Source organism: Trachypithecus francoisi, unplaced genomic scaffold (genome assembly GCF_009764315.1).
Source record: "Trachypithecus francoisi isolate TF-2019V2 unplaced genomic scaffold, Tfra_2.0 Lachesis_group17, whole genome shotgun sequence".
Lineage (NCBI taxonomy): Eukaryota > Metazoa > Chordata > Mammalia > Primates > Cercopithecidae > Trachypithecus > Trachypithecus francoisi.
Genome location: NW_022681462.1, coordinates 25,086,458 through 25,113,608, shown reverse-complemented (window position 1 = coordinate 25,113,608; position 27,151 = coordinate 25,086,458). Strand labels below are relative to the sequence as shown.

General features: G+C 50.9%; 3 protein-coding genes across 20 annotated transcripts; 2 read left to right on the top strand and 1 right to left on the bottom strand.

Annotated features, from left to right (window-relative positions):
* Positions 1 to 526: 526 nt before the first annotated feature.
* TTC31 (tetratricopeptide repeat domain 31) lies at positions 527 to 14,358 on the bottom strand. Of its 12 annotated transcripts, none has more exons than XM_033175204.1 (13): positions 14,177 to 14,358; positions 13,895 to 13,983; positions 7,002 to 7,104; positions 6,656 to 6,885; positions 6,391 to 6,474; positions 5,946 to 6,002; positions 5,755 to 5,835; positions 5,458 to 5,649; positions 5,075 to 5,186; positions 4,901 to 4,991; positions 4,687 to 4,828; positions 4,377 to 4,478; positions 527 to 765 (listed from the first exon to the last, which is right to left on the bottom strand). In XM_033175204.1, exons 1-13 carry the CDS (start codon positions 14,214 to 14,216, stop codon positions 748 to 750), a joined length of 1,341 nt encoding a protein of 446 aa, XP_033031095.1. In that variant the 5' UTR covers positions 14,217 to 14,358; the 3' UTR covers positions 527 to 747. The 12 variants fall into 12 exon arrangements, with proteins under 12 accessions (XP_033031095.1, XP_033031096.1, XP_033031089.1 ...); XM_033175198.1 differs by lacking the exon at positions 527 to 765 and adding an exon at positions 2,575 to 4,202; XM_033175199.1 differs by lacking the exon at positions 527 to 765 and adding an exon at positions 2,575 to 4,199.
* Positions 14,316 to 23,715, top strand: CCDC142 (coiled-coil domain containing 142). 7 transcript variants are annotated; one of them, XM_033175192.1, is made up of 9 exons: positions 14,316 to 15,495; positions 15,773 to 15,859; positions 15,939 to 16,088; positions 16,240 to 16,349; positions 16,423 to 16,536; positions 21,739 to 21,853; positions 22,063 to 22,240; positions 22,350 to 22,549; positions 22,663 to 23,715. In XM_033175192.1, the coding sequence occupies exons 1-9, from the start codon at positions 14,475 to 14,477 to the stop codon at positions 22,917 to 22,919; spliced, it is 2,232 nt and encodes a 743-aa protein (XP_033031083.1). In that variant the 5' UTR covers positions 14,316 to 14,474; the 3' UTR covers positions 22,920 to 23,715. The 7 variants fall into 7 exon arrangements, 6 of the variants coding, with proteins under 6 accessions (XP_033031083.1, XP_033031082.1, XP_033031084.1 ...); XM_033175191.1 differs by having other exon boundaries at positions 16,219 to 16,349; XM_033175193.1 differs by having other exon boundaries at positions 16,219 to 16,349; positions 21,739 to 21,823; positions 22,663 to 23,219.
* MRPL53 (mitochondrial ribosomal protein L53) lies at positions 23,645 to 25,457 on the top strand. Its single transcript, XM_033175212.1, has 3 exons — positions 23,645 to 24,867; positions 24,967 to 25,079; positions 25,187 to 25,457. The coding sequence occupies exons 1-3, from the start codon at positions 24,584 to 24,586 to the stop codon at positions 25,318 to 25,320; spliced, it is 531 nt and encodes a 176-aa protein (XP_033031103.1). The 5' UTR covers positions 23,645 to 24,583; the 3' UTR covers positions 25,321 to 25,457.
* The last annotated feature ends 1,694 nt before the right edge of the window (positions 25,458 to 27,151 follow it).

The window sequence follows — 27,151 nt, the reverse complement described above, 5'->3', positions numbered from 1 at the left end:
GCAAAGAGATGGGTGCCCAGAGAGGCCACACCCCTACCTGGAAGACCTCTGCCAGGCCCCTGGGCTGGAAATGTTCCCACTATGATGGTGCCAGCAGCCAGAGGATGGAAAGGCCTGGCCCCCTGGGGTGAAGCTTGGAGTAGTGGCCTTGCCTGGTAGGGATTCCAGCGTAACTCAGCCAGTGGACATTTCTGACATTCATTTATTCCACTGGTGATAATCACCCTCCTGCAGTATGAGGGGAGAGGAGGGGGAACGCTCAGTAGTTGCAAGCCTTCCCCTCCCCAATGGTCCCAGCCAATCTACAGACCAAGCTCAGGTGTCTTTCCTGCTTCCCTTCTCTCCTGTCAGTCCTCCAGCTCTCTTCAGACTTTCTCCTGCCTCTGCCTAAGTGTGACAACCCCACTTTCAAGGAAGCGCCATGGGTTCAAGGGGGTCAGCTAGGGCCTTCGTTGCAGGTGGAGGGCCCAAGAGAGGATATTCCTTGGGGAGTGAACAAGGCTGGAAGGCAGAAGGGAACCTGGCATTTTCAGACAATTAACTACCATTTATTAAGCAGTTCCAAGTGCTTTGCAGGTATTAATCCTTAAAATAACCCAACGGGACAGAGAATTTTCTTCCCATTTTAAGGATAAGGAGACTGAATCACAGAACCCTGAGGAAACTTGGCCAGGTCACAATTTGTAAGTGGTAGCACAGGGACTGAGTTGTTTGCTTGTCCGATTCAGGAGCCCATGCTCTTGATCTCTATAAAGGTGACTGATCCTAAAGGAAAGAAGCAAAGGATTTACAGAGAGAGGGGAGGAGAAAGGGCCACAGGTAGGAACTTAGGCATTGTACTTTAGAGCATGGTCCCTGGAGGTTTGAGAGAAAGACATGAGACCATTGTTTAGGGTAGGCCAATCTGGCTGTGGGCGCAGGGTGGATCAGAGACTGATAGAGACCTGAGGAAGGGAGTATATCTCTGGCCACTGCAGAAGGTAACAGCAGAGAGAACTCAGGGCCAGACTTGAGGTGGGGCTGGGAGGTGGTCACAGAAGAGGAATCTGCAATTGCCCCAGGGATTAAGGATTGCATGAGTCAATGACAACCTAGCAAATGTCGGCAACTGGAAGAAAAATGGCAACATGGAAACAGACAGTGGCCACTGGTGTAGAGCTAAGAATCCGTCAGCCATTATGCATATGCAAAAAACCCTCTTTGCAACTGCATTGCCCCCTCAGTACTCCCTTTATACCTTCTAAATAATGCCTCTCTGGAACATTTCCAGTAGAGTGATCAACTCTTTTCCATCTGCCCAGCATTTTCCAAGTTTTGACACTGAAAGTCCCTCATTCCAGGACATCCCTCAGTTCCAGGAAAACCAGGATGGTTGGTCACCCTACTTTCCAGTCCTGGGAACTCACAACTCAGGCTACTGGGTCAGACCCCTATTAATTAGGAGGGTGAAAGTGGGGCAAAGTGTCAGGAGTCACATGACTCTTGGAGAAGCTAGAAGTCCAGAACAGGCTAAGGTACTGGGGAGGGAACATTTACTTGAGAAGCTAGAACAAGGAGCCAGTTCAGCTGGAAGGCAAAAATACCATTGAGTAGTGGTGGGTGGCCGTTGTTTGAGAGGCCAGGAGCCCTACCGAAGTCCCAAAAGCATGCAGGTCCCTGCTCAAAAACAGGAAAGCCAGATGAGCAGACCTCTTATGGAACCACCATAATATAATCACGCCTTGAACAAACACAACCACCTATGCCCATCCTGCTCCCCAACCAGGGGTGAGCAAAGAACTCTCACGGCAAATCCTTCTAGTTAGGCTCCAGTCAAGTTAACTGGCTTTGAGTCATAACCTCTCTCCCCGTTAAGGTTTCCCAAATTCTCACTCAGCTAGCACTGCCACCTCTTACACTCAAGCCTTGGACAACAAAACTCAAACCTGTCCCACCAAAATGGCCTCTGGATCGAGGTCTGCTCAGCTAAACCCTCGAACAGTGTGTATCAGGATCACTTGGTAGCGTTATTGAAACACAAATTGCTGGGCTCTGCTCCCATGGTTTCTGACATAGAAGGTCTAGGGTGGGGCCTGAGAAATTGCATTTCTTTCTTTCTTTCTTTTTTTTTGAGAGGAGTTTTGCTCATTACCCAGGCTGGAGTGCAATGGCGCGATCTTGGCTCACCGCAACCTCTGCCTCCCGGGTTCAAGTGATTCTCCTGCCTCAGCCTCCCGAGTAGCTGGGATTACAGGCACGTGACACCACGCCTGGTTCATTTTGTATTTTTAGTAGAGGAGGCATTTCTCCATGTTGGTCAGGCTGGTCTCAAACTCCTGACCTCAGGTGATCCACCCGTCTTGGCCTCCCAAGTAATCTCCCTGTAATCTCTCCTGCTGGGATTACAGGCGTGAGCCACCGTGCCCAGCCTGAGAAATTGCATTTTTAGTAAGTTCCTGGATGATGCTGATGCTGCTAGCTTAGAAACCACACTTTGAGAATCACAGTCCCAGAATTACAGATTTTGTGAATTTCAGCACCAATTCACCCATACTCCTCTCTTCCTACTGTGGGAAGCATGACTATGTAGGACAGTTGCAGACAAAAACTGGTTTATTTAGCACCCACTATATACCAGGCACTTGGGAGGTATTTTCTCACACTTTCGCTTTCTATCCTCACAATATCCCTTATGAGGTAGGGACTACCCTCATTTTTAGACGAGGGAACTGAGGCTTAGATGTTGACAGACCCATCCAAGGTGACTCAGCTGGTAATGGTGTACTTCATCCTGCTACACAGTATTTAAGGGGCCTAAACCATAAACAATTTTTTTAAAATTTGGGAAAGTCACACACAAAGGAGATGTTTCAATACCTCCTCTCTCCAGGTATGAACAGTATTGAGCAAGACCCATAGGGCAGCAATAATCATTTATCCTGATGAATGGTTCCTCTGTGAAAGGCAAGGGGGTTGGGGGACAGCTAAAGCCTCCTGCAGACCCACATTTAAATGAGCTGACAGTCCCAGTAGGACTATGGAGGAACCAGCTAGGGGAAGCTGCCAGGATCTTAGTGGTGAAATTAAAAGGAGATCATGATTCTTACACAGGAAGTGGTGAATTCAGTTGACCCTTGGAAAAACTGAATAAATTAACATGGGGAAAGGCTAATTACAATGCCCAATGGTGGGGTAGAGAAATAGAGTGGCCAAGGTTGTAGCAGCCTGGGCACCTGCTGAGGCCCCATTCAGCAGGAGAGCCACCAGTCGGGTGTGTGGACATGTATGGCCCTACCAGCTCTAAGCAGGAGCTGGTAAGAGACTTCCCGAATGCAACCCTTGGTGAATATTCTAGCAGTGAGAGGAGGTGAGCACCAGACCACTGAACAAGAGAGGTCAGAGTCATACACAGCTATCGGGACAGGAAATGGCATGAGGAGCTGTGAGCAATCTGGGGGCTGTGGCTAGAAAAACAGGGCATGAGCTGGGGCTGGGAAGAGGTGAGCATCCATTAAGCTGAAAGGTGGGACTCAAGACCCCTCAGCATTGTGACCCTGTTCCTGCACACCAAGCTCTAGTTGGTGAATGAGGGCCCCAGGACCAAGAGGAAGAGCAAGGCCCAGATGCTTTCTCACTGTCTCTGCTATAGCCTAAAAACCTGAACTTTCCTATAGTTCCCTTCTTGAGCCTTGTTGGGTTTTATTTTTCCTTACTGCCCCCAGAAGAAGCCTTCTGCTTGAGAACCAAAGGATGTTTCAGTGGATGTGGGGCTCCTTTCTCTCATCAGAAACTTCCCCATGGCAAGAGGAATGACTGCCAGGGGCATCATTAACTACGGATCTAGAGAATAAGGTCTCAAAATATGCAGTGAACTGTCACCACACTATGTCCCCCACCATGGGATGTATACAGGGACCGGTGCCCCCTCATCTGGCCTGAGGTAGATGCTGGAGCCCAAGTCCCAGGATGTCCCAGCCCTTTGAGGAGTGCTGGGGCTGGAGAGGATGGGGCCTTCTACTCTGAGTCTGGGAGAGGGGCTGGCTCGGGTGGCTTCGGTGACACAGAGGATAATGCAAGAGTGGACACAGGCCAGGGGACCTCGGAGCAGTGCTTCGAGGGCACCTGAGGGAAGGTAGGCCTGAGGTTCCCCGCTCAGCATGGGGAAGTGGCTGGAGGGCCCCAGGTGATAGAGGTGGTACACAGATTCCTCCTCGCTGACCCTGCTGAGAAGGGAGAGAGAAGGGCACCAGATCCTTCTTCTAAGCAGGACAGCCCATGCCTCTCATTCCACCCATCCTTCCCCACCCCCTCCTCAGCCACCTGAGGCTTGGTATTGCAATCCCAGCCAATTCTCCCTGATACCTGCCTCAGCATGACAGTGGGCCTGGCCCCCTTACCAGTGTGAGTTGGAGAAGGCAAGAGCGGAGCTCTCGGGCTGCGTCAGGCTGGGACCCACCTCTCAGAGTCTCCTGAAACACAGCAGCTGCCTCTCTGAAGCGCTTTGGTCCCAGAGGGATCAGAAAGAAAAGATTAGGTGTCAAGGTGTCAAGGAGCTTAAAAGTACCTTTTCCAAAACTGGCCCCTGCTCCTAGTACCACAACCATTGTGACATTCTGGTACTAGAAGCTTATCTAGAAAGTCAACATAGACCCTCTCCCGACTCCATCCCACCCAAATCTCTCCTGTTTCCAGTCCCAGACCTATTACCTGTAGTCCCATCAAGGCCTTGCCCAGGCGGAAGAGGCCCCGGGGCCAGCCAGGCCGTAGGGTAAGGGCCACCTGGGCATCAGCCAGGGCCCACACTGGCTGACCCAGCCGCTCATGGCAAAAGGAACGATTTCCAAATAACCTGATAAAGATAGAAGGTGGTCAAATGTCTGAGTCCTCAACACTGCCCTGCCCTGGCCAAGCCCCCACCTACCGGTGGTCCTGGGGGTTGAGCTTCAAGGCCTGGGTGAAGAGGACCACGGCCTCATGGTAGAAACCATTTTGAGCAAAGCTGGTACCCAACTCTGGAAAGGAAAGAGGGTGAGAAGGTTCAGAAGGGGCTACCCCAGGGAGGGTGGGGTAAGGAGGGAGAGAGAAAGGATCTCACTTGCCAATTCCTGGCTCTGTTGTAAGGCAGCTGCCAGCAGTCCCGGAGATGCCTGGGGATAGGGTGCAAAGTCAAGCAGGCCTTGAGGTCTCAGCCTCCCCAAATCCTTCTCCTTTGTTTAAACAGATAACACTATAATTAGCATTACACAACTCATGTAATCCTCATGACAGCCCTACAAGATTGTATCAGCCCTATCTTCCTAGAGAGGAAACCACCCGGGGTCATGGTGACAGTGACGGGGCCTGACTCCAGGTCTCTTGACCCTAGGGCCAGAGAACTCCCACTGGACCCTGCGTCAATCCTTAGATCCTGTGCCTCCCCAGCAGATCCTTGTGCCCCTTCCATGGTTCCAGCTGAAAAAGGTTCTTCAGCTGCCTCACCTGTGCTTTTGGACTCTGCTGGGGCCTCTCCTTTCTTGGAGGGCTCTCTTCCTTTTGACCCATCTTCTGGAGGGGCAGGCCCCTGCCTTGGGGCTCCTGATTCGGTCCCTTCTCTCTGCGGGCACTGAGGGGCCAATCGCCAACCTTGCGCAAAGCCAGAGACACAAAAGTGCTAGACAGATCCAGTGAGTCCTGTGAACAAAATGGAAAGTTAGGGAGGGGGTGGGGATAAAGTACATTCTGGAGGAGGAGGAGGAAAATGAGCAAAGACCAAGAAGGGAAAAAAGGGGTTCTCACCTCTTCTTCACCACACTGTCCCTGAACTGGGTTTCCAGGGCTGGATGGGGGGCTCTCATCCCCATCTGAGGTAGCGCTGGCCTGGAAGAAAGGTGGACAGGTACAGAGCTGGGCTCACCTGGAGCTGTCTGCTTTCTTGGCCCTCACCTTCCTGGCATTTGGTGCTCTTAGTACCTGCCATAGATACTCACCTTGGGCTCCCCACAGTACTGCTCCAAACGCTCCTGTCGCTTTCGTTCCTTTTGACGCTGCAATAGTAATGGTAATAATGATGTATTTTGAACACTTACTGTACGTCATCTGTTGGGCTAAGATTTCTCATTCCATCTTTGCAGCTCTATGAGACAGGCATCGTTATTATCCTCATTTTGCAGGTGAAAAAACAGACAAGAGAGGCACCAGCCAGAAGCCTCATGTAAGGAGGCAGATTCCTACCTAGGCAGCACAGTAGGATTCCAGAACCACTGCACCAGACAGCCTGTGAGAGACCCCCCAGTCCCTGGGCCCCTTGTGTCCTCCTGGCAAGACAATCCACTGCAGGCCATCTTGAGCTCTCTCCTGTTCCCACAAAGCTTCCTCTTTCCCTCTCCCAAATCCCTTTGGCTCCCCTGCACCCTCCAGCTATGCTCTAGCCACCTTCTTCTTAAGTCGCTTCTTCTCTGCTTTCTGTTTCATGCGCTCCTCCTCAGCCACCAGCTCCTCAGCCAGGCGGTTGGCTTCCTGAAGGACGAAGGGCAGGTGACAGAAAAAGGGAGAAACAGGGAAATGGAAAGCAAACATGAAAGGGGGCAGGCAGTGCAGAAGGATCTTGAAAGGTACCAATTGGGGAGAATATAGGGATGGGAATATGGGGATTGAAAGAACCCTGAGGGACGGCAAAGCCCTCTCCTGAGAATCTCACCTCTTCTGTCACCAGGAGCTTCTGGGGCATGGCCACCTGAAGCAGGCTGTCTGAGACACTGCGGAAGGTGGCAGAGGCAGAAGGGCTTTGAGGGCAGGGCTCAGACTCTTGGGGAGGATACAGAAAGGACTTGCGGAGACCACAGTAGGTGCCCAGTCCCTCAGCCCCCTTGCCCCTGTCACTCTGTCGAGTTGATTTCCCTTCATCATCCAAGTGGCCCAGGAGGTAATCTGTCAGGAGGGAGAAAGAGACAGGAAAGAAAGAACATGAGACAGGGGTGCATCTGAGGGTCAGCCCTCCCAGGGTACCAGCCTCGATCCCTGGGCCCAGCCCCTGCACTCCCCACCATGGTGCCACAGCTGCAGCCGCCCGCTGCTCCCATCCACATGGATCCGGTGCAGGCCCTGGGGATCACTCTCCACAAGCCGTCGAAGAAAATCCACTATGTCCTGGGAGGGGGAGGGGAGGGGAGGCTGGTGTTGGGGGCAGTTCCTGGAGAGAGCGAGGGCTTCGCTGGCATGATCTCTCCACCATGGCAGCCACCAACCAGCCATCCAGCCCAAGACTCTCACTGGCTCTGACCTCTCCCTCCTCAGCACCACAAAATCTGCTGCCCCTGGCTTTTGTAGTGAATCACCTCCCCTGGCTGCTCTCCCGCCTTCCCAAGGGTTGAGTATGGTATTCAGCCTGGCCTTCTCCACTATCCAGGATCTTCTCTCCTCAACCTGAGTTAGCCACACTGAAGCCCCTGGAATGAAACTCTCCCACCTGCTCTTTAAGCTAGGCGCCCTGTCATATCTGCAGTATGAACAGCCCCACGTAACCCACCCTGAGGTTAGCTCACACCTAAACAAGTACAGCAGCTCCTGGCTGGCCACTCCTCTGAACCTCATCTGTTTCTCCACAAAACTAAGCTCTAAGAAATTACTTCCCTACTCAGGGACATCCAATAATCCCCCACTGCCAAGGCCATAGGCAGCGTTGAACCTAGTTCCTCGGCCTAGGATTCAGAGCCTTCCAAAAGGCTCCCAGACTGACCTTTCTAACCCTCCTTTTAATCATCCCCTGCTTCACTGCTGTCCTCCCTCCCACCACCAGGCTCCCTCCAGCCTTGGGGCCTTCCCCCAGCTGCTCTCCAATCCCTCCTAACTCTGAGCTTCTTTCTCACCACATCGTGCCTTACCTGCAAGGTCCAGTTCAAATTCTATCTCCCTTCAAACCTTCCCAGATCCTTTCATCTCCAATTACCTCTGCCCCCTCCAACTAATCTACACCTGCGTGGTCTGTGTTACACAATTTAGAACCTTGTTATTGATTGCTTTCTATTGGTCTCCTCATTGGCCAAGCAGCATGGAATTGCAAAGGGCATTGTGCTGGAGTGGAGCCACCTGCATCTGAGGTTATTTTTTCTTTTGAGGCGGAGTCTTGCTCTGTCACCCAGGCTGGAGTGCAATGGCACAATCTCAGCTCACTGCAATCTCTGCCTCCGGTGTTCAAGCGATTCTCCTGCCTCACCCTCCCAAGTAGCTGGGATTACAGACACGCGCCACAATGCCATTTGTATTTTTAGTAGAGATGGGGTTTCACCACATTGGCCAGGTTGTCTTGAACTCCTGACCTCAAGTGACCCACCTGCCTCGGCCTCCCAAAGTGCTGGGATTGCAGGCGTGAGCCACCATGCCCGACCAACTATTTTTTGTTTGTTTCTGAGACAGGGTCTTGCTGTGTTGCCCAGGCTAGACCCAAACACCTAGGCTCAAGCGATCCTCCTGCCTGAGCCTCCTGAGTAGATGGGACTTCAGGTGTGCACCATCATGCCCAGCTTGTCCAAGTTTCACTCTGCCACTTCCTGGCTGTTCGATTCTGGAGAAGTCATTTAACTTCTTTGGACCTCTCCCTCATTCACAAAATAAGGCAAGACTCTTTAAGACCTGGCCCACACATTCTGTGGTTCTGATGAGAGTCATTTCCTCAGGGAGTATAAGCTTCAAAGACAGGAATGATCACATTCCTATTTGCCTAATCAGGCCTAAACAGAGCAGGACTGACTGAGAAGCTTAGAAGTCAATGATCTTTTGGATTTATTGATTTAGAAGCCACAAACTTAGAAACTCCAGCATGCTAAAAAAAGAAAAAAGCTGTAGGCAGGACTTCAGATGATTGAGGTATACTCAATTTTCTAAACAATTTTAGATCCAAGGCTTCCCTCTGAAGACAGTCCTGGCTTAACAGCATCTCCACTTATACTGCTAGGCACCTTCATCAGTCCTATACTTAAATTCAATTTCCTGGTGGGTTTGTTTTGCCTTCCTAACTGCAACATAAGCATAAATAATGAGCCAGGTGTGGTGGCGCACGCCTATAGTCCCAGCTACTTGGGAGGCTGAAGTCGAAGGACTGTTTGAGCCCAGGAGTTCAAGACTGCAGTGAACTATGATCATGCCACTGCACTGAAGCCTGGGTAACAGAGGGAGACCCTGTCTCCATAAATAAATATGGCTGGGCACGGTGGCTCACGCCTATAATCCCAGCACTTTGGGAGGCCAAGATGGGTGGATCACTTGAGGTCAAGAGTTTTAGACCAGCCTGGCCAACACGGCAAAACCCCACCTATACTAAAGATACAAAAATGAGCCAGGCATGGTGGCACATGCCTGTAGTCCCAGCTACTCAGGAGGCTTAGGCATGAGAATTGCTTGAACCTGGGAGGCAGATGTTGCAGTAGCCAAGATCACACCACTGCACACCAGACTGGGTGACACTGCGAGACTCTGTCTCATAAACATAAATAAATAAATAAATAATAAATAAATCAATAAAGTATGCTCTCTGCCCCATGTTAGGCAGCCTCCTCAGGATGTGCCACTCAAATATCTACTGTATTTCCTCTCTCTTCTTTCTCAAACCAGTGTAGTCATCATTAAAAATAAAAAATAAAAATAAATTAAAAAAAAAAAAAAGCTGGGTGCAGTGGCTCACGCCTGTAATCTCAGCACTTTGGGAGGCTGAGGCAAGTGGATCACTTGAGGTCAGGAGTTTGAGACCAGCCTGACCAACATGGTGAAACCCGTCTCTGCTAAAAATACAAAAATCAGCCAGGCGTGGTGGCACGCACCTGTAATCCTACCTACTTGGGAGGCTGAGGTAGGAGAATTGCTTGAAACTGGGAGGTGGAGGTTGTGGTGAGCCGAGATCGTGTCACTGCACTCCAGCCTGGGCAACAGAGCGAGACTGTCTCAAAAAAACAAACAGGTATTTCCTTGACCTTCTACTACCAGTCCCCAAACCACAGTCTGTGCTACTCTTTGAATTCACTACATGGCCCCCACATATGATCTAGTCCCCCAATATCACTGTGAATCTTCTGCTATCTTGTCACTCTCCTCCAGCCACAGTAGTGTCCTTGGAAGTTCCCACAACATACCAACTGTGCTACCATCTTAGGGCTTTGCACTTTACTTTGCCTGGAATGCTCTTTCCCCAGTGAACAGCTCACCCCTTCGTCCTTTTTAGATCTCTACGTAAATGTCACTTTCTCAGAGAGGCCTTCTCTGACCACTCCTTTTTTTTTTTTTTTTTTGAGGTGGAGTTTTGCCCTTGTTGCCCAGGCTGGAGTGAATGGCATGAACTTGGCTCACTGCAACCTCCGCCTCCAGGGTTCAAGTGATTCTCCTGCCTCAGCCTCTGGAGTAGCTGGGGTTACAGGCATGCGCCACCATGCCCAGCTAATTTTGTATTTTTTAGTAGAGACGGGGTTTCTCCATGTTGGTCAGACTGGTCTCGAACTCCTGACCTCAGGTGATCCGCCTGCCTCAGCCTCCCAAAGTGCTGGGATTACAGGCGTGAGCCACCACACTTGGTCTGACCACTCCTTTTAGAAGGAGAAACTTCCCAACTCCACTAGCATTCCCTATCCTCCTTCTTGCTTTTTCTTTGTACTTCTCATATGTAACATACTATGTTGCTTATTTATTTGTTTACTGGCTGCCCTCATTAGATGCTCCTAATTTGTTGAATAGAAAGATTTTTGTCTGTTTGGTTTACTGCTGTCTCCCAGTACCTACAACAGTGTCCAGTACATAGGTGGTATTCTGTGTGTGCTGAGTAAACAAAGAGATTGGTCAGGAGGCTATTCCAATAGAGACAGAGCCAGGAACTGTGTGTGAAGAAACATGTGTGAGACAGTGAGTGTAAATTTTTCTTTTTTTGAGACAGAGTCTCACCCTGTCGCCAGGCTGGAGTGCAATGGCACAATCTCAACTCACTGCAACCTCCATCTCCTGGGTTCAAGCGATTCTCTTGCCTCAGCCTCCTGAGTAGCTGGGACTACAGGCACCCACCACCACACCCGGCTAATTTTTTGTATTTTAGTAGAGATGGTGTTTCACCATGTTGGCCAGGATGGTCTCCGTCTCCTGACCTCATGATCCGCCCGCATCAACCTCCCAAAGTGTTGGGATTACAGGTGTGAGCCACCGCGCCTGACCGTGAGTGTGGACTTTATCTTGTCAATGATAGCAGTGGACTTGATTTGGGGAATGAAACAATCAAATGAAATAGTGTTGAGACAGCTGGGCGCAGTGGCCGGGCATGGTGGCTCACGCCTGTAATCCCAGCACTTTGGGAAGTCAAGGCAGGCGGATCACCTGAGGTCTGGAGTTTGAGATCAGCATGACCAACATGGAGAAACGCAGTCTCTACAAAAATACAAAATTATCCAGGCATGGTGGCGCATGCCTGTAATCCCAGCTACTCGGAAGGCTGAGGCAGGAGAATTGCTTGAACCCGGGAGGCGGAGGTTGCTGTGAGCCAAGATTGCACCATTGCACTCCAGCCTGGACAACAAGAGCAAAACTCCGTCTCAAAAAAAAAAAAAAGAAAAAAGAAAAGAAAAAGAAAAAGAAATACTGCTGAGGGAAGATGAGGCTATGGATGTAACGTTTAGTTCAGGCCAGATATAAGGAGTCTTGATCTAAAGGAGTGGCAGCGAGACCAGGAACGGAAATGAGGTGCTTCTGTCAAGAGACATTTCAGAAGTAGATTTTAGTGGCTGGCACGGTGGCTCACGTCTGTAATCCCAGCACTCTGGGAAGCCGAGACGGGTGGATCACAATGTCAGGAGTTTGAGACCAGCCTGGCCAATATGGTGAAACCCCTCTCTACTAAAAATACAAAAATTAGCTGGGCGTGGTGGGAGGCGTCTGTCATCTCAGCTACTCAGTAGGCTGAGGCAGATTTGCCTGAATCCAGGAGGCGGAGGTTGCAGTGAGTGGAGATGGCGCCACTGCACTCCAGTCTGGGCGACAGAGTGAGACTCCGTCTCAAAAAAAAAAAAAAAAAGGCCGGGCGTGGTGGCTCATGCCTGTAATCCCAGCACTTTGGGAGGCCGAGGAGGGTGGATCACGAGGTCAGGAGATCGAGACCATCCTGGCTAACATGGTGAAACCCTGTAAATACAAAAAATTAGCCAGGCATGGTGGCGGGCGCCTGTAGTCCCAGCTACTAGGGAGGCTGAGGCAGGAGAATGGCGTGAACCCGGGAGGTGAAGCTTGCAGTGAGCCAAGATCGCGCCACTGCACTCCAGTCTGGGAGATACAGGGAGACCCCGTCTCAAAAAAAAACAAAACAAAAACTAGATTTTAGTGACTGACTACATGTGTGAGGTAAAGGAAAGGGATATAAAATGATTATCAGATTTCTAGATTAAACAACTAAATGAAAGTTTATGTTATTAACCAAAATTGGAATTAGAAGAAAAGCAACCAATTTGCAAACATGATAAATTAACAAAAGTTAATTAAATTAACTTTTGGGCTTGAGTTTGAGATTCTAGGGAGTATAGTGCATCAAGGCTTCCAAATCTGATCCTGTCCCTCCTTCAGAAACCCTGCTGTCTACCGGGCATGGCGGCTCACGCCTGTAATCCCATCACTTTGGGAGGCCAAGACGGGTGGATCACGAGGTCAAGAGATCGAGACTATGCTGGCCAACATAGTGAAACCCGGTCTCTACTAAAAATACAAAAATTAGCTGGGAGTGGTGGCATGTGCCTGTAGTCCCAGCTACTCAGGAGGCTGAGGCAGAAAAATTGCTTGAACCAGGGAGGTGGAGGTTGCAGTGAGCCAAGTTCACACCACTGCACTCCAGCCTGGGTGACAGAGTGAGACTCCATCTCAAAAAAACCAAAAAACAAAAAAACCCTGCTGCCTACTGAGAACATCCAAATCCCTGTGCTAAGTCAAAGCCTTTCAAACCATCTGCCCGCCCCATCTTTTACTGTTCGAACCAAATTCTCCACTCTGGTCTCACTTTAGTAAAGTTCTCTCAACTTTTCCTTGTTTTACTGTCTTTGCTCACACCGTCCCCTCCATTTATAAAAAAATATTTTTTCTTTTTTTTGAGATGGACTCTCCCTCTGTTGCCCAGGCTGGAGTGCAGTGGTGTGATCTCAGCTCACTGTAACCTCTGCCTCCCAGGTTCAAGTGATCCTCCTGCCTCAGCCACCCGAGTGGCTGGGAGTACAGGTGCACACCACCACGCCCAGCTAGTTTTTTGTATTTTTGGTAGAGATGGGGTTTCACTATGTTGGCCAGGATGGTCTGGAAACACGGACCTCAAGTGTTCCGCCCGCCTAAGCCTCCCAAAGTGCTGGGATTACAGGTGTGAGCCACTGGGCCTGGCTTTTTAAAAATTTTTTTAGACAGACTCTCACTGTTCCCCAGGCTGGAGTGCAGTGGCATGATCACGGTTCACTGCAACCTCGACCTCTTGCGCTCCAGATATCCCCCACCCACCACGCGGCTAAATTTTTAAAAAACATTTTTGTAGAGACGGGGGGGGGGGTCTCACTATGTTGCCCAGGCTGGTCTCGAACTCGTGGGTTCAAGCAATCCTCCCATCTCAGTCTCCCAAAGTGTTGAGATTACAGGCACAAGCCACCGCGCCCGGCCTCCATAACATCTTTCCCCAACGAACTCGTACCCACTCCCTAATCCTCACCTCAGAGACCCTTGCCTGCTCAATTCTATCCACTTGGAGCATCTGTTACAGCAGGATCATCCTCCTGGTCCCCCGCCCCTCACTTGCCTACGATCCTCAAGGGCATGGCCGGAGACTACAACTCCCCAAAGCCTCCAGGGCCCCGTCTGGCGCTCACCCGTCGCCGGTTTCTGCACAGCTGATTTAAAAAAGGCGTGACCAAAATGAGCGGGACTGGGGGAAACTGGGGGTCGCTTTTACCTCTTCGCGGTAATCCTCTGGACCGAATTCCTTGCAAAGTTTGGGTACAGCAGCGACCTCCAGTGGGCAACTGGGCCGCAGAGGGCAGTCTACAGGAAAGGAAGGCGGAGCCTCGTCAGCGGGCTTGGGATAGATGGGCTTGAGTCCTCCCTACTCCACCCTCGACTCTCTGCCCTCTGCCCTCTGCATAAAATCCTACTCCAAACGTTCAGACCACAGGTGGACCGAAGAGGGGCTGCCTGTGCCCTCCTAGACCCTCTCTGGTCTTGTCATACTGCTCACCTAGCTTGATCCTCTCCACAGCCTTCGGAATCGGCGCCATCGCGTCTACAGTGACCCGGAAGTGAAAGACAGTCTAGTATTTGATATCAGCCAAAGGGCGGGGTGGGACAGAGAAGGCGGCCATCTTTGTTAGGGGCAGAAGCCTCCCATTACGGAGTACGAGAGGGTCCATGAAGGTCCCCGCGACTCCTGGACTGGAGAAAACGGCTCTTGGAATGGGGCGAAGTCCGAGCTACCGTGGGCGTTGGTTCGTGCGGGGAAGTGGGAATCGCTAGGTTCGTTCTGGACTCGCCGCCCCATGGCTCGGGCGTCTCGCTCTGGTAGCCTGCCTCCACTTATTATCGTGCCCCCGCTGAGGGCGCAACCCGGGGGCACTGGGGAGGAGCAGTGGGAGAGAAGGCAAACAGGCGCTCTTCGCGGGGAGGTTCACGGTTGGCCGGGCGGAACTTCTGGAGGGACGCCGTGGTGGCCGACGCCGGCGGGTGTGAGCGAGGATTATGAGGCTGACGCTGCGGGCTGGAGGCGAGGGCCCGCAAGTGGCGGCCCGATCCCTCCCGCGCTGCAGCGTCTCCGGGCCGTGTTGCTGCGGCTGCTTCGCGAGCGGGAGCAGCTCCTCCAGGCCCGAGACTGCGCCTGCCACCTACAGGCGGCTGTGCACCTCATGAAGACCCTGAGTCCTGGCTCGCCATCCGGCGGCCCTAGCCCCTTGCCCCAGTGGTGCCGCGACCTGCAGCTGCACCCTTCCCAAGGGGCAGTCCTGCAAATCGGCCTTGGGGAGACTCTCGAGCCGCTGCTGCTAGCGCGCCCCATCGGACTAGCCGCCCAGTGCCTGGAGGCTGTCATCGAGATGCAGCTTCGCGCTCTCGGCCGGGAGCTCGCCAGCCCAGGCCTGTCATCCCAACTTGCCGAACTTCTCCTGGCACTTCCCGCCTATCACACGCTACAGGGAAAAACCTTGAGCCACGTCCCGGGGGCTGCACGTCCTTTCCCCACGTCCCGTGTGCTCCGCCTCTTGACGGGGGAGCGGGGTTGCCAGGTGGCAAGTCGGCTGGACGAGGGGCTCCGGGGATCGGGATTGAGGGACCAGCTCTGCAGGCAGTGCCATGAGGAGCGGGATCTGCTACCAGGGCTGCTGGGCCTGGTGGGGGGCGTGGCGGGTTCAGCCAGCTGTGAACTACGGCTTGGAGGGGCTGGAGCCTTGTGGAGCCAATATTGGACCCTGCTGTGGGCAGCCTGTGCTCAGAGTCTGGACCTAAATCTGGGACCTTGGAGGGACCTCAGGGCAACAGCGCAACAGCTGAGTCAGGCACTGGGTCAGGGTGAGTGATGGGCTTGGGTGGGCGTTTGGGAAGGCTGGGGTCTCTTCCTTCCCCCTGGCAAACTCACTCACCTTCCATCCTGAAGGCAAAAGCAGACCCTTTAGAATGAACATCCCTGGGTTCAGACTATATCTTCTGAACTTTCAAGGCGAAGTCTTGCTTTCCACCCCAGTCCTGGTCTTGGAGGAAGCATGCCTTCTTCCCTCATCATTGAGTGGGCAGGGGTTGTGGAAAGTGAGACCTTGTTTTCAGGCTCCAGAGTCATTTCTCCCACTAGCATCCCTGCCTCAGGAGTGTGAGAGGGAGCTGGCTTCCTTGTGTCACAGCTTACTTCATCAGTCGCTTATCTGGAGCTGGGACCAAGGTGAGAAGAAAGGGGCACTGGGGGTGACATAAGTCCCAGGTTACCGCTTTCCCACCACACTATACTCTCTCATCCTCAGGTTTCTGCCAGGCCTTGGGATCAGCTCTTGAGGGTCAGAGCAGCCTTCCCACATCGTCTCGCACTGCTGAACTTTTGCAGCAGCTCTTTCCTCCTCTCTTGGATGCCCTTCGAGAGCCCAGGTTACGAGTGATTTTCTGCCAGCCTGCAGGTGAGACAAGGGGCTGGGTCTGGGGAGACAAAGCAGTTGAGGATATCTCTTTTCTTTGTTCTGAAATCTACCTCTTCCCAAAGGTACTCAATGACCCCTAAGATACTCACTCTGCTGCTCAAATCCCCAGATCCTGCACCTGTCGCCCTAGGTCTCTGTACCCTGCAGACCACCTTGCTTTGGTTCCTGGGCAGAGCTCAGCAGTACTTGGCAGCATGGGACCCAGCTTCCTTCCTGCTCCTGATCCAAAAGGACTTACCTGTGAGTGCCTGGGGAGTAGGGAGGGGAGCAGCCTGAGCTAGGCTGAGCCCTCACTTCCTGTTTCCACCCAAAGCCTCTATTGCATGAGGCAGAAGCTTTGTCTAACCTGGCCTCAGAGGAAAGCTTAGCTCTGGAAGTGGAGCAGCAGCTGGGCCTGGAGATCCAGAAGCTGACTGCACAGATCCAGGTGAGAACAGGGGCCTTAACAGTGGCAGTTTAAGACCCTGTGTTCTGTGCCAAGTATCAGGGGTGGGAAGAGTAGAGCATCTCAGTAACTTGGAATCTCCTTGGAGTCTCTAAGTTTATCTTTTTTTGCTCTGTTCATTTTTTATTTTTTGTTCTCTTTAACTTTTTTTTTTTTCTCTGAGACAGGGTCTCACTTTGTCACCCAGGCTGGAGTGCAGTGGCACAATCTCAGCTCACTGCAGCCTCTACCTTCTGGGCTCAAACGCTCCTCCCACCTCAGCCTCCCTAGTAGCTGAGACTACAGGCTTGTGCCACCACACCTGGCTAACTTTTGTATTTTTTTTGGTAGAGATAGGGTTTCACCATGTTGCCCAATCTGGTCTTGGACCCCTGAGCTCAAGTGATCCACCTACCTTGGTCTCTCAAAGCGCTGGGATTACAGGCATGCGCCACCATGCCTGGCCCCTTTAACATTTTACTATGGAAAATTTCAAACATGTACAAATGTAGAGAGAGGTATATAATGGACTCCCATATGTCTATCACCAAGCATTTAACAATTATCAACTCATGGTCAATTTCATCTGTGTATCCCCTACCCTCTCCCCAGTAATGCCAGACTCTCGTTTTGTGATGGCATCAGCGGATCATTGCCTCGATTCACTATTTCATTAGAGGTTGTAAAGGGGTAACATTTCAATTCTCATCATTCCTACTTCATTTATGAGTTGGATTACTCCTATGAAGAAAAACTTGCCTTCATGAATGATTTGGTTACTCTTAGGTATATTTTAAAGAGGAAATTCAGAATACATGATTGCATCTTTCTCTTTACTTACCAGTTATTGGCACATTTCTCCTCTCTTAGAAGTTTAATTTGTATTTTTATTAATGCTTTGGGAGGCCAAGGCAAGAGGACTGCTTGAGGCCAGGAGTTTGAGACCACCAGGGGCAACATAGCGAGACCACCCTAAGCAACACAGACCCCTATCTCTACAAAAATTTAAAAATTTAGCTGAGCATGGTGGCATGCACCTGTAGTCCCAGCTACTTGGGAGGCTGAGGCAAGAGGATCGTTTGAGCCCAGGAGGCCGAGGCTGCAGTAAGCTGTGATAGCCACTGCATTCCAGCCAGCCTAGGCAATACAGTGAGAGATCCTGTCTCAAAAAATAAAATAATGCATGTCTGTAGTTTAAAAAGTGAAACAGAATATTATTTTATAAAACTAATGAAAAAATAGCACTGTTTGCCCTCGCTCACCTCTGATTTCTGTTTCACAGTAGTAACCTTCATCCATGTTTGCCTGTTTCTCCTAACATTTTCTTTTATATTTATGAATAAAGCCATTATAGTTTTTCTTCCCCATTTTGTACATTTATCTGTTCCTATGTCGAAGATGTCTGGTTTTTGTTTCCCTGCTCAGTTTTCTCCTCTTTGCCCTGAATAGGGGCATGGCTCTAGGGTTCAGTCCTTAACTCTCTGCTTTTCTCTCTGTATTCCTGCTTACCCACAGTGTCTTGGGTCCCAGAGTTCTTTTTTTTTTTTTTTTTCTAAGACAGGGTCTCACTGTCACCCAGGCTGAAGTGCAGTTATGTGATCTTGGCTCACTGCAACCTCCACCTCCTGGGCTCAAGCAATCCTCCCACCTCAGCCTCCTGAGTAGCTGGGATCACAGATGCAAGCCACAATGCCTAGCTACTTTTTTTTTTTTTTTTTTTTGAGAAGGAGTCTCACTCTGTCACCCAGGCTGGAGTGCAGTGGCATGATCACCACTCACTGCAATCTTCACCTCTTGGGTTCAAGTGATTCTCCTGCCTCAGCCTCCTGAGTGGCTGGGATTACAGGCACCCACCACCACGCCCGGCTAATTTTTGTATTTTTAGTAGAGATAGGTTTCACCATGTTGGCCAAGCTGGTCTCGAACCCCTGGCCTCAGGTGATCCACCTGCCTCAGCCTCCCAAAGTTCTGGGATTATAGGTGTGAGCCACCCTGCCCAACCAATGCCCAGCTACTTTTTTTTTTTTTTTTTTTTTGTAGAGACAAGGTTTTGCCGTCTTGCCCAGGCTGGTCTTGAACTTTTTTTAAAAACTTTTTTGGGAGGCTGAGGTGGGTGGATCGCCTGAGGTCAGGAGTTTAAGACCAGCCTGACCAACATGGTGAAACCCCGTCTCTACTAAAAATACAAAAAAGTACTGGTATGGTGGTGGGGGCCTGTAATCCCAGCTACTCGGGAGGTTGACGCAGGAGAATCGCCTGAACCCAGGAGGCAGAGGTTGCAGTGAGCCGAGATAGTACCATTGCACTCCAGCCTGGGCAATAAGAACGAAAACTCTGTCTCAAAGAAAACAAAACAGGAAACTTTTTTGGCCAGATGCAGTGGCTCACACCTGTAATCCCAGCACTTTGGGAAGCCGAGGCAGGCAGATCATCTGAGGTTAGGAGATCAAGACTGGCCTGGCCAACATGGTGAAACCCTGTCTCTTCTAAAAATACAAAAATTAGCTGGACATTGTGGTGCACGCCTGTAACCCCAGCTACTTTGGAGGCTGAGGCAGGAGAATCACTTGAATCTGGGAGGTGGAGGTTGCAGTGAGCCGAGAGCATGCCATTGCACTCCAGCCTGGGCAACAGAGTGAGACTCAAAAAATATATATATTTGTTTTAATTAAAAGTTTGTCTTGTGACACAGCCTCAGGAGATCCTGAAAACATGTGCCCTGTTCTTGAACTCTTGAGCTCAAGCAATCCACCTCCTTGGCCTCCCAAGGTGCTGGGATTACAGGCATGAGCCACCGCGCCCAGCCTGCTCCCAGAGTTCTAGTCAAACATCTGCATTTGCCTGTTGGGCATTTCTACCTCAATTTACTGCTATCTACTTAAACTCAACATGCCCTAGAGCTGGCTCATCATGAGTACTGCACACAGTGACGGTCATAGAGCCCTGAGGAAGGAAGGCTATAGTGGGCATGTGGTTTACAGAAAGCTCCATACATGGCCTACTGCTGGAAATGGTGGCTGGGAAGCCTCAGAGGAGTGGCTGGGGTTACTGGAAGTGGGCAGTTTGTCGATCCTTGGGGGAGTAGCAGAGAGGTGGCCTTACCAGAGCAGAGGTTCCTTTTGTGGGTATGTTCACCGGGGTTGGGTGTGTGGGTAAAGTAGTAAGCAATTTGGCATCAAATTGTGGAGGGCATGAACACCAGGCCCAAGAATTTGGGCTTTACCTCATGAGTGATGGGGTGACATTGTAAGAGCAGAAAGGCAGTAATCCCAGCATTTTGGGAGGCCGAGATGGGCAGATCATTTGAGATGAGTTTGTGACCAGCCTGGCCAACATAGTGAAACCCCATCTCTACTAAAAATACAAAAATTAGCTGGGCATGGTGACGGGTGCCTGTAACCCCAGCTGCTCAGAGGCTGAGGCATGAGAATCAGTTGAACCTGGGAGGCAGAGGTTGCAGCGAGCTGAGATTGCACAACTCCACTCCAGCTTGGGCAACAAGAGTGAAACTCCGTCTCAATAAAAAAAGAGGCATTATGCCGGGCGCGGTGGCTCAAGCCTGTAATCCCAGCACTTTGGGAGGCCGAGACGGGCGGATCATGAGGTCAGGAGATCGAGACCATCCTGGCTAACAAGGTGAAACCCCGTCTCTACTAAAAAATATAAAAAAAAAAAAATTAGCCGGGCGAGGTGGCGGGCGCCTGTAGTCCCAGCTACTCGGGAGGCTGAGGCAGGAGAATGGCATGAGCCCGGGAGGCGGAGCTTGCAGTGAGCTGAGATCCGGCCACAGCACTCTAGCCTGGGCGACAGAGCGAGACTCCGTCTCAAAAAAAAAAAAAAAAAAAAAAAAAAAAAAAAAAAAAAAAAAAAAAAGAGGCATTATAAGTTTTCTCCCTGTTTGGACTGTAAGATCCCAGTGGTTCGGGGAGAGACTGTCACATACTCTGCACCTTGTATTCCCTTAGTGTTGAGTACAGAGGCTCCTAACAAAAGTCCATTGACAAAAGGGTAATTTCCTTGACATAAATAAGGAAGGAGAAGGGGGTTTGCATTTACTGGAGAAGAGAGGAAGATTTTGGATTTAGACAGGTTGTCAGATGTGCCAGGAGCCATATGGGCTCCACTCCATGTCTACCCCCCACCCAGGTCTATCCTGTCTTCAGGCTCCCTGGCATCTACCATTTCTTTATAGAGCAGCTGTCATTAACCACATTTATTAGGGTTCCTCTCCCTCAAGATGGGCTGTAGAGCAGAAACCAGCTTTATTGCTGTGTTCTTTCCCTCCAAAAACAATCTATCAAACCAAAGAAACAAAACCGGCATATAGGTCTTTTCTTGCTATATTGCTCTGGAGTGGGCTGTCAAGAATAATAATATATAATAACAATGCCCTTCAATGTAAGGACATTCCAAAACTTCCTGAGTCTCAGAACATTCAAATAGTCATTGCTTCTGGTCTACATACAGTTATTGTCTTCCTTTTGTAGGTGATAACCAAAAGATCATTGTAGGCTGGGTGTAGTGGCTAACATCTGTAATCCCAGCACTTTGGGAGGCAGAGGCAGGCAGATAACCTGAGATCAGGAGTTCAAGAACAGCCTGACCAACATGGCAAAACCTTGTCTCTACTAAAAATACAAAAATTAGCTGGGTGCAGTGGTGCACTCCTGTAGTCCCACCTACTTGGGAGCCTGAGGCAGGAGAATCACTTGAACCTGGGAGGCAGAGGTTGCAATGAGCCGAGATCATGCCACTGCACTTCAGTCTGGGCGACAGAGCAAGACTCTGTCTCAAAAATAAAAGGTCACTGTAATTCCCCTTTCTTCCCTCAACCTCTGGCCCATTGCAGATCATACAATCCCTCTCTCTGGCATGTACTCTGTGTGTGTGTTGTGGGGGTTGGGGCAGGGTATGTCTTTTTCCTTAAAGCTCCTGTATAATAAAATTAACCTCAAGGATTTTCCATCTTTTGAACCAAACTGGGGAGAGCAAGGTAACCCTAGGACAATTGTTCATAATTTGAGTCCAGACCTCTTGGAAAACCCAATGACAACTATGGCATTGCTCCTCAAAAAATGGCCAGGCATACACAACTATGCAACAATTCTGGGGTTTTATGGATGTCAAGTTGGACATAGAGCTCCTTAGATATGCAGGATCATCATAATTTGACAAGCCCCTTTTACTTTCTCCCTATCCCTACAGCTCCTGCCTGAAGAGTCACTACGTCTCTTTTCTCAAGAATGTCATAAACAAGCCATGCAAGGTTTCAAGCTCTACATGCCACGGGGTCGGTACTGGCGGCTTCATCTCTGTCCTGGTAACTCCTCATCCCAGCTTCTCCTTCCAGGGTTCCAAGGGGGTAATAGTGTCTCAGCCCTGCCAAATCCTGGTTCCCCTCCACTGTCTCCATCCTTGTCCTCAGCTTCTGTTCCCTTCCCTCCTGAAATCCTACCCTCTTCTCCCAAACACTCCATTTAGGAGTTCAGTGGATCTCCACAGCCTTATATTCTGTCTTCTCTACTCCAGAACTTCCCAGTGCTCCTAGTGAGTATGCTGGTTTAGTGGTCCGCACCATACTGGAGCCTGTGTTGCAAGGATTGCAAGGGTTGCCACCCCAAGCCCAGGCCCCTGCCCTCGGTCAGGCACTGACAGCCATCGTGGGTGCCTGGCTGGACCACATTCTTACCCATGGGATTCGGTTCAGGTCAGGAGTAAAGGCGGAAGTGGCAGGGGGTGAATGGAACAGGGAAAAGGAAGGGGATAAGTGGGAGAGGCAGGAGGGTCAAGTAGCCATACTGTACCTCTGCCTTCAGCCTGCAGGGAGCGTTGCAGCTCAGACAAGACTTTGGAGTGGTCAGGGAGTTGCTGGAAGAGGAGCAGTGGAGCCTGTCCCCTGATCTCCGCCAGACGCTGCTTATGCTCAGCATCTTCCAGCAGCTGGATGGAGCCCTGCTGTGTCTGTTGCAGCAGCCCCTGCGCAAGTCTCAAGTCCACAGGAGGTCCCCCTGTTGCTGTGAGTCACTCCCCTTCGCTCACCGCTTTGTGTGTCCCAAACCCTGTTCTCACCATTGATCTGGCTTCAGTATATCCCCACCAGCCACCTACCTTCTGCTTCTGCCTTACCAGGTGCTTGTCAGGAGGTCCAGACCACGGAATTGCCCAGCAGCTGCCTCAATAGCCTGGAGAGCTTGGAGCCCCCTCTCCAGCCTGGAACATCTCCAGCCCAGACAGCTCAGCTGCAAAGCACACTAGGGGGAGGGGGACCTAGCCTGGAGGGCTACCTAGTGGGAAATCAGCAGGCCTGGCTTGCCCTCAGGCAACACCAGCGACCCCGTTGGCACCTGCCATTTTTTTCCTGCCTGCGAACTAGTCCTGAATCCTAAGGAGCCTGGGACCAGGAGCCAGAAAGTTAAGAGCGCCCCATCTCTAGCTGGAAAAATCCAGACATTTGGAATTACATATTAAGGAAGCCTAGAACTGGAAGCTTGGAGGAAAGCATACTGGAGAATAAGCTACAAAGAGCCTGGGCTTAAGTATCCAAGATTAGGGGCTGGGCACAATGGCTCACACCTGTAATCCCAGCACTTTGGGAGGCCAAGGCAGGCGGATCATGAGGTCAGGAGATCAAGACCATCCTGGCTAACACAGTGAAACCCAGTCTCCACTAAAAATACAAAAAAGTAGCCGGGCGCGGTGGTGGGCGCCTGTAGTCCCAGCTACTCAGGAGGCTGAGGCAGGAGAATGATGTGAACCTGGGAGATGGAGCTTGCAGTGAGCCGAGACTGAGCCACTGCACTCCAGCCTGGGTGACAGCGAGAGACTGTCTCAAAAAAAAAAAAAGAATCCAAGATTAGGCAGGGCATGGTGGCTCATGCCTGTAATCCCAGCACTTTGGGAGGCTGAGGCGGGTGGATCACCTGAGGTCGGGAATTCGAGACCAGCCTGACCAACGTGGAGAAACCCTGTCTTTACTGAAAATACAAAATTAGCCAGGCGTGGTGGCGCATGCCTGTAATCCCAGCTACTCAGGAGGCTGAGGCAGGAGAATCGCTTGAACCTGGGAGGCAGAGGTTGCGGTGAGCTGAGATTGTGCCATTGCACTCCAGCCAGGGCAACAAGGGTGAAACTCTGTCTCAAAAAAAAAAAAAGATCACTCCAGCATCTGGAATCCAGAATAAAGAGCAAGACCACAGCCTGGAACCTGAAGGTCAGCACCCTTGGGAGGTTCAGGCCTAGTTCTCCATCACTGAAGACATCTCAGGGATAAAGAGTTGAGTGCTCAGCTGCGCGCGGTGGCTCACGCCTGTAATCCCAGCAATTTGGGAGGCCGATCACTAGGTCCGATCAAGACCATCCTGGCTAACGCAGTGAAACCCTGCCTCTACTAAAAATACAAAAAATTAGCCGGGCGTGGTGGCACGCGCCTGTAGTCCCAGCTACTCAGGAGGCTGAGGCAGAAGAATCGCTTGAATCCTGGAGGCAGAGATTGCAGTGAGCCGAGATCTCGCCATTGCATTCCAGCCTGGGCAACAAAAGCAAAACTTTGTCTCAAAAAAATGAAAAAGAAAAAGAAAACAGGCTAGAATGCACTTCAACTTAAGTCCCCCGAGCCAGGCTAATTCATGGGGAACCACAGAGGTGTAATAGGCATTTCTACACCTGGATCAGCCCCAAGGACTGTATTACCCTGTACTGCCCTTCCTATTACTATTTTCAGTCATTTACGAATATTAGGCTGTAGTACTTTCACGCTGAAGCTTTGGCTATTCAGAGCTCACTGTGTTTAATCTTCAGTTACCTGAATGGTGTTTACCTTCTGGTGTGGATCATCCTGGCTTGTGTTAGTTCTCTTTGGAAGGAGCCAGGACTTCAGATCGAGTTAGCCCAGATCTGGCCCAGCAGGGTACAGAAGGAGAAAAGCTGCAGAAAACAGGCGTATATTCGTGCCAAAAGGTTTTTGGCGCCATTTATTTATGGCTTTCACCATCGTATGAGAGGACTATTAATGATAGGTTGTATTTGCTGACCGCCTACTTTGGGCTCCCCCATGCATTGTGCCGAAACCACCTCTCTCCTTCCTGACTTCCTCCGCCTGGGCTGGGGAGCCCTGAGCTGCGGTTCGCAAGCCTGCTTGCCTGCCGACGGCCGGAAGTCTCTATCCCGCAGAAGCACAGCCATTCACGGCCTAACGCTATGCGACACTTCCGCCTGCACGAGCTCTTCCGGGGTGGAGGTCACCATGGCAGCTGCCTTGGCTCGGCTTGGTCTGTGGCCTGTAAAGCAGGTTCGGGTTCAATTCTGCCCCTTCGAGAAAAACGTGGAATCGACGAGGTACGAAGGGGAAGTGGGTAGAAGCGGGAAGTGGTGCGCCCTCCTTCAGCCAGGGCTTTAAGCCCTCAGCCTGGCGCTCACTCTGGTTTTCCACCGTAGGACCTTCCTCCAGGCGGTGAGCAGCGAGAAGGTCCGCTCAACTAATCTCAACTGCTCAGTGATTGCGGACGTGAGGCACGACGGCTCCGAGCCCTGCGTGGACGTGCTGTTCGGTGGGCTTGGTGGAGAGACGGGCAGGAGGGGACAGCAAACAGCCCGCGCGCCCCTAAGCCCCAGCCCTGCCGTCCCTCCCTATCTGACTCGTTTGTTTCTTCCCCAGGAGACGGGCATCGCCTGATTATGCGCGGCGCTCATCTCACCGCTGTGGAAATGCTCACTGCCTTCGCTTCCCACATACGGGCCAGGGACGCGGCGGGCAGCGGGGACAAGCCGGGCCCTGGTACTGGTCGCTGACAGCGTCAGAGAGACCAACAAGATGGTTTTAGCGTGGACTAGGACACTTAACCTAAGAAGAGTTTCACTTAATCATCCAAATTACTATCTGGAGGGCCACGGAGCGCAAAATAAAATGTAAAACCCTGCTACCACAATGTTTCTGGAACAAGACTAGATCAGGGAGGTGTCTGGAGGAACCTGTGTTTATTTCACTTTCTTACTATCATCACTTACTGCTTAACCCTTTTGAATTTGGCTTCTGGCTTCTCCTACCACTCACTCAAGGTACTTTTTTTTTTTTTTCGAGACAGGTCTGTTTCTGTCACTCAGGCTGGAGTGCAGTGGCATAATCATAGCTCACTGTAACCTGGGCTTAGTCGAGCCTCTCAAGTAGCTGGGAAGCTGGGACTACAGGCACGCGCCACCAGGTTTAGTTAATTTTTAAGTTTTTTGTAGAGAAGGATTTTCTCTATGTTTCCCAGGCTGGTCTTGAAGTCCTGGGCTCAAGTGATCCTCCCCCCTTGGCCTCCCAAAGTGTTGGGCATGGGCCACTGTGCCCAGCCCTCTTACTTTTACCAAATCCAGTGTGAAAGAACACTGATAGGCTGAGCGCGGTGGCTCACATCTGTAATCGCAGCACCTTAGGAGGCTGAGGCCAGCAGATCACCTGCTTGGAGAAACCCCACCTCTACTAGAAAATACAAAAAAATTATCTGGGTGTGGTGGCACAAGTCTGTAATCCCAGCTACTCAGGAGGCCGAACGAGGCAAGAAAATCGCTCAAATCCAGGAGGTGGAGGTTGAAGTGAGCTGAGGTCACACCACTGCACTCCAGCCTGGACAACAGTGAGACTCTGTCTCAAAACACACACACAGGCACACACACACTGACAGAGTGTTGTTTTTTCAGCTCTCGTCTTTCTATCCCAGTTCCATCTGTCACTTTTTTTGGGGGAGGTTTTGTCCTGTTCCATGGGCTGGTCTCTAGCTCTTGGACACAAGTGACCCTCCTGCCTTAGCTTCCCAAAGCCCTGGGATTACAGGCGTGTGCCACCAATGCCTGGCCACATCTACAACTCTTTTGTTTGTTTTTGAGACAGTCTCACTGTCACCCAGGCTGGAGTGCAGTGGTGTGACCTTGGCTCACTGCAGCCTCCGTCTCCCGGGTTCCAGTGATTCTCCTGTTTCAGCCTCCTGGGTGGCTGAGATTACAGGCATGTGCCACCACTCCTGGCTGATTTGTGTATTTTTAGTAGAGATGGGATTTTGCCATGTCAGCCAGGCTGGCCTCAAACTCCTGACCTCAGGTGATCTGCCCCCCTCAGCTTCCCAAAGTGCTGGGATTACAGGCATGAGCCACTGCGCTCGGCCTGCAACTCTTAATTCACCCATTTGTGGAACTTCTCTCCCTCTTGGGTCCTTTTTCTTTTGAACTACACAGATGTTCTACCTTCATTCTTTTTCTTCTCTATTTTTTTCTGGGGCATCTCATCCTCCTTCAGAACTTGAATTACACCTTCTGGTGTTAAACTGTTTTTTTTGGTTCTAATCCCAACTTCTGTGCATAATCAGGTTACCTGCTACCAGTTCCCTCCAAATCCCACCAACTATTTTTGTCTAAAATAGAATTGATAATCTTACATACACATATACTTGCCTCTCTTCCCTAACTTACCCATTCCTTTTTAAAAACAGGCACTTCATCTACTCAGCCACCTGGGCTGGAAACCACAGTGTTCTCTAGTTCTGCTCTTTCCATCTCTGCATATCTGGTCACTCAGTTCAGAATATTCTGTCTTTTAAAAACGTGCCTGAAAGTCGGGCAAGGTGGCTCATACTTGTAGTCCCAC

Bases quoted from the DNA above. Each gene is read 5' to 3' on its own strand.
- MRPL53 (XM_033175212.1), top strand. From the start codon at position 24,584: ATGCATTGTGCCGAAACCACCTCTCTCCTTCCTGACTTCCTCCGCCTG. The intron at 24,868-24,966 runs GTACGAAGGGGA...TTTCCACCGTAG, and splicing joins AAAAACGTGGAATCGACGAG to GACCTTCCTCCAGGCGGTGA. The intron at 25,080-25,186 runs GTGGGCTTGGTG...TTTCTTCCCCAG, and splicing joins CTGCGTGGACGTGCTGTTCG to GAGACGGGCATCGCCTGATT.
- TTC31 (XM_033175198.1), bottom strand. From the start codon at position 14,216: ATGGCGCCGATTCCGAAGGCTGTGGAGAGGATCAAGCTAG. The intron at 6,886-7,001 runs GTGGGGAGTGCA...CCCTCCTGACAG, and splicing joins GCTGCAGCTGTGGCACCATG to ATTACCTCCTGGGCCACTTG. The intron at 6,475-6,655 runs GTGAGATTCTCA...TTCGTCCTTCAG, and splicing joins AGCTCCTGGTGACAGAAGAG to GAAGCCAACCGCCTGGCTGA.
- CCDC142 (XM_033175191.1), top strand. From the start codon at position 14,475: ATGGCTCGGGCGTCTCGCTCTGGTAGCCTGCCTCCACTTATTATCGTG. The intron at 16,089-16,218 runs GTGAGACAAGGG...TCAAATCCCCAG, and splicing joins GATTTTCTGCCAGCCTGCAG to ATCCTGCACCTGTCGCCCTA. The intron at 22,550-22,662 runs GTGAGTCACTCC...CTGCCTTACCAG, and splicing joins CAGGAGGTCCCCCTGTTGCT to GTGCTTGTCAGGAGGTCCAG.